This window comes from Equus asinus, chromosome 22, assembly GCF_041296235.1.
Source record: "Equus asinus isolate D_3611 breed Donkey chromosome 22, EquAss-T2T_v2, whole genome shotgun sequence".
In the NCBI taxonomy this organism is placed as follows: Eukaryota; Metazoa; Chordata; class Mammalia; order Perissodactyla; family Equidae; genus Equus; species Equus asinus.
The window spans coordinates 49187883-49192382 of record NC_091811.1 but is presented as its reverse complement, the minus strand read 5'-3'; the positions used below and the strand labels follow the sequence as shown (position 1 = coordinate 49192382).

Here is a 4500-nt window from a genome sequence, read left to right as displayed (position 1 = left end):
TTCGAGAGTTCGGCACCATCCCTCATGCCACCACCAGAGTTAGCAAAGGGATAGAACTTTCCTAGGGAGGTGCAGTGTCCCCGCTGCGCCTTCCCGGTTCCTTCCCTCAGAGAGATTCCTGTTGCACCGGAGGGAGCATGAGCGACTCTCTTTCCCCAGACCTCCTGCCCCTAAATGTGGGTGGAGGCGGAAGGCTGATTCTGTTTATTATGTAAACCTTTAAAGCCACGTGCGCTTGGCGCCGTGGAAGCACCCTTGGCTCCCACCCAAACAAAGCCGTAAGAGGTAGGGGAGCTCAGGGGCCTGGGTGGGAGAGAGACCCGACCCGCGTGGCCGCTCCGAAGCCGGTCTTTAAGGGTGCGCTTTCTCCCTCCGGGGCTGGGGGTGTCCCCTTTAAACTCCCCCCACCCCTCCACGACCCTGTTCTGAGCGCGTCCTCACCCCGGGCCCGCCAGCCTGGGGGTCGAGGTGGACCCCCGCCCAGCCTGCGCGGCCCATCAGCCGGGTCCGGGGAAGAGCTGGAGGAGGAAGGCGCGCGGCGGCGGCGGAGTGGGGGTGGGAATGAGGGGGGCGCCGGCCGCCGCTCCCATTGGCTGCGCGGCCGCCCCCTCGCCGCGCCGCGCGCCCCTCGCCACGCGCCCGGCCCGCTCCCGCCCGCAGCCTGGGAGCGGGTTCCCGCAGGACGGAGGACGCGCAGGGGCGGGACCGGCCTCCCCGCCCCGCTGCCGACCCCGGGCGCGTGGGGATAAAACCCGGCTGGCGGCGCGGGAACCCCGGGTCCTGTGGCCTCCGGAGCGCAGAGAGGCGGGGCCGGGGCGACCGGCTGCCTGCCCCCGCCCCTCGGAGCCGGCACGGGAGCAGGGCGCCCCGTGCGCGGGCACACGCCGGCCAGAGCGCCGAGCCGGGCCCTGCAGCCGGCGATGAAGAGATCCCGGGAGCGGCGGCTGGAGCCGGCGGAGACATTTCCTGCGCCCGGGGCTGCTGCTCTCGCCGCCGCTTCTTGAAACTCCCCAAAGTTGAGAGGCAGCGAGAGGCTGCCGCCCGCCGGGAGCCGGAGGGAAAGGAACTCGGAAGATGCGAGAGTGACAGGCGGAGACAGACAGACGCACAGACCTTCAGAAGACACCACCGTCGGCGGCCTCTTCCCGGAGCCCTTCAGGCTTCCCGGCTCGGTGAGTTGCTCTCTGGACGAGTGGCTTGCGAAGTATTTCCGCTTGATTGTTTATAGGATGCGTTTGTGTATTTTTGTGTCTGTTGGAGGGAGTTTAAAAAAAACGACGCAGGGTGCACGTTACAAAAATATAGAGTTTCTGCTGTTGAGACGGTTTTATTGATAGAAGGTGACTGTAAATGTCTGTACGCAGGAGGAACTCAGGAGGAATTGCGTTTAACAGTAAAAAGACAACATAGGCTCCCCAGGGTGAAATAAAACCTTCATTTCAAAAGTTATTGGAAAGAAAGCAAGGTATGACTTAAAAGGGTTAACTGGTGGTAGTTAACTTTGCTTTTTCACTCCTCTTTAAATATTGATTGTTTACCAGGTTCACTGGTGGGAGGCTGAGCTGGTGGAAAAGGCGCCTGGAAGAGACTTAGAGGCGACCATAATGTCTTTACGTTTACACACACTGCCCACTCTGCCTGGCGTTGTCAGACCGGGCTGCAGGGAGCTGCTGTGTTGGCTGGTGATCACGGTGACTGTGAGCCGTGGCGCCTCCGGGGTGTGCCCCACCGCTTGCATCTGTGCCACTGACATTGTGAGCTGCACCAACAGAAATCTGTCCAAGGTGCCTGGGAACCTCTTCCGACTGATTAAGAGACTGGATCTGAGTTATAACAGAATCGGCCTTCTGGATGCCGAGTGGATTCCGGTATCGTTCGTAAAGCTGAACACCCTGATTATTCGTCATAACAACATCACGAGCATTTCCACGGGCAGTTTTTCCACAACTCCAAATTTGAAGTGTCTTGACTTATCATCCAATAAGCTGAAGACCGTGAAAAGCGCAGTGTTCCAAGAGTTGAAGGTTCTGGAAGTGCTTCTGCTTTTCAACAATCACATTTCCTATCTCGATCCTTCTGCGTTTGGAGGGCTCTCCCAATTGCAAAAACTCTACTTAAGTGGAAACTTTCTCACGCAGTTTCCCATGGATTTGTATGTTGGAAGGTTCAAGCTGGCAGAACTGATGTTTCTAGATGTTTCTTATAACCGGATTCCATCCCTGCCAATGCATCACATCAATTTAGTGTCAGGCAAACAGCTGAGAGGCATCTACCTTCATGGAAACCCCTTTGTCTGTGACTGTTCCCTTTACTCGTTGCTCAGCTTTTGGTATAGACGGCACTTTAGCTCAGTGATGGATTTTAAGAACGATTATACCTGTCGCCTGTGGTCTGACTCTAGGCACTCCCAGCAAGTGCTTCTGCTCCAGGATAGTTTTTTGAATTGCTCTGACAGCATCATCAATGGTTCCTTCCGTGCACTTGGCCTTATTCATGAGGCTCAAGTCGGGGAAAGGCTGGTTGTCCACTGTGACAGCAAGACCGGTAGTGCCAATACGGACTTCATGTGGGTGGGTCCAGATAACAGACTGCTGGAGCCAGATAAAGAGATGGAAAACTTTCACGTCTTTCCCAACGGAACTCTGGTTATAGAAAGTCCTCGTTTTGAGGACGCTGGCGTGTATTCCTGTATTGCCATGAATAGGCAACGCCTGTTGAATGAAACTGTGGATGTCACAATTAACGTGAGCAATTTCACCGTGAACAGGTCCCATGCTCATGAGGCATTCAACACGGCTTTCACCACGCTTGCAGCCTGTGTGGCCAGTATCGTTTTGGTACTTTTGTACCTGTATCTGACGCCCTGTCCCTGCAAGTGTAGACCCAAGAGACAAAAAAATGTGCTAAACCAAAGCAATGCCCACTCATCTATCCTCAATCCCGGCCCGGCTGGCGATGCCCCGGCTGATGAACGGAAGGCAGGTGCTGGTAAAAGAGTGGTGTTTTTGGAACCGCTGAAGGACACCGCGGCGGGACAGAATGGGAAAGTCAGGCTTTCCGCCAGTGAAACGGTTCTAGCTGAGGGCATCTTAAAGTCCGCAAGGGTGAAATCCGACTCAGATTCCGTCAACTCCGTGTTTTCAGACACACCCTTTGTGGCGTCCGCTTAATTTTGTGCCTGTATTTGTGCGGTGTAGTAATTCAGTCTCTCCATATTTAACTTTGTGTGTGGTCTGCAAAATAAACAGCAGGACAGAAATGGTGTTTTGTTTTTTAAAAGACAACCAAATATACTAAAATAGACAACTATGTACTTGGGGGATTTGGGGAGAAATTGCAGGGGAAAAAAAAAGACAACCAAAGAGTCTCTTTAAATGGTTCATGGGAAGTGTGATAAAACACTTGGGTTCCTCAGGATCCCAGAGAAAGATGAGGTTGTTTTCTCAAGTTTAAGGTCTAGATGACACTATCTTAGTCTTTAGCACCACTGGCAATTTCAAAGCCGGCCCCGGAGATGATTGATATGACTGACAGTGTCCTTTCATTCAGGATTCTTGAAAGAAAAAGTAAATTTCATGTATTATTAGTGTTCTTTAAAAATTCAGGATTCTGGAAAAATAAATTTCATGTATTAGTGTTCTTTAAAAAGAGACTTTACTAACTTATTAGGACCAAAGTTGAGTTATTTTAAAGAAAAGCGTTCGTGTCCTATTTTACTTTTAAAAGATGTACAAGGAAGAACCAAGCAGCAGTTATTTGTAAAGCACCAAATAAAGTTAGATTTGGGAATAATTCAGCTAATTTCATCATTTTAGACCAGAGTAAACAGACTACGCTGATAAAATTTACTGGGTAATGCCGTGTCCCATCTGGTGTAAGAGAAATAGTGCAACAGAGGTACATTTGTGGCTGTCTTCTTTCCCTTCTGCGCATTTTCTATCCTTGTACAAAAGCTCTTGCTGAAAAGTCCCAAGTCATCATTATTTGCCATAAATATGTAGGTGTCAAGACCAAAATGTCTGAGTAACTTCTTAAACCTTTGTCCTAGCAGACTAATCTTTGTTTATATGCTTGTGTGTATGTAAATCTTATATGAACTATTAAGCAGATCTCACTGTATTGTGCTTTAGACATTTGAATTAATGTAAATATATGTATTCTGTGACTTGATGTTCTGTTTTGACTGTTTAAAAACATAAATCTGAGATGTTTTGTGTGATTAGATTGTTCTCCTTTGTGTGAAGTACCCTCTATAGCAAATCTGTCTCCAGAGTTCTTTGAGTTACAGTCAGAATTTATTATTTTTTAAGGGGAGAAAAGGCTTTAAAGTGTTTTACACGTTTTACTCTGATACCATGACGCACTTCAGCCAGGCTCGGAAGACACATAAGCTCCGATTTGGCAACACTTGAGAGCCCAGGAGACCTCTTTCTTAGTCCCATGTCTGCTATGAGGTAGTTGAGTGCCCACGCTGGACCTAGATTTCCTCAGCTATAAAGT

General features: G+C 50.2%; 1 protein-coding gene across 1 annotated transcript; it reads left to right on the top strand.

Moving 5' to 3' along the window:
• The first annotated feature begins 754 nt into the window (after nt 1-754).
• Nucleotides 755-4251, top strand: AMIGO2 (adhesion molecule with Ig like domain 2). The gene is made up of 2 exons (XM_014850082.3): nt 755-1172; nt 1542-4251. Exon 2 carries the CDS (start codon nt 1605-1607, stop codon nt 3168-3170), a length of 1566 nt encoding a protein of 521 aa, XP_014705568.1. The 5' UTR covers nt 755-1172; nt 1542-1604; the 3' UTR covers nt 3171-4251.
• Nucleotides 4252-4500: the final 249 nt, after the last annotated feature.

What these genes read in the sequence shown, in the direction of transcription:
- AMIGO2 (XM_014850082.3), top strand. Translation starts at nt 1,605, where the DNA reads ATGTCTTTACGTTTACACACACTGCCCACTCTGCCTGGCGTTGTCAGA.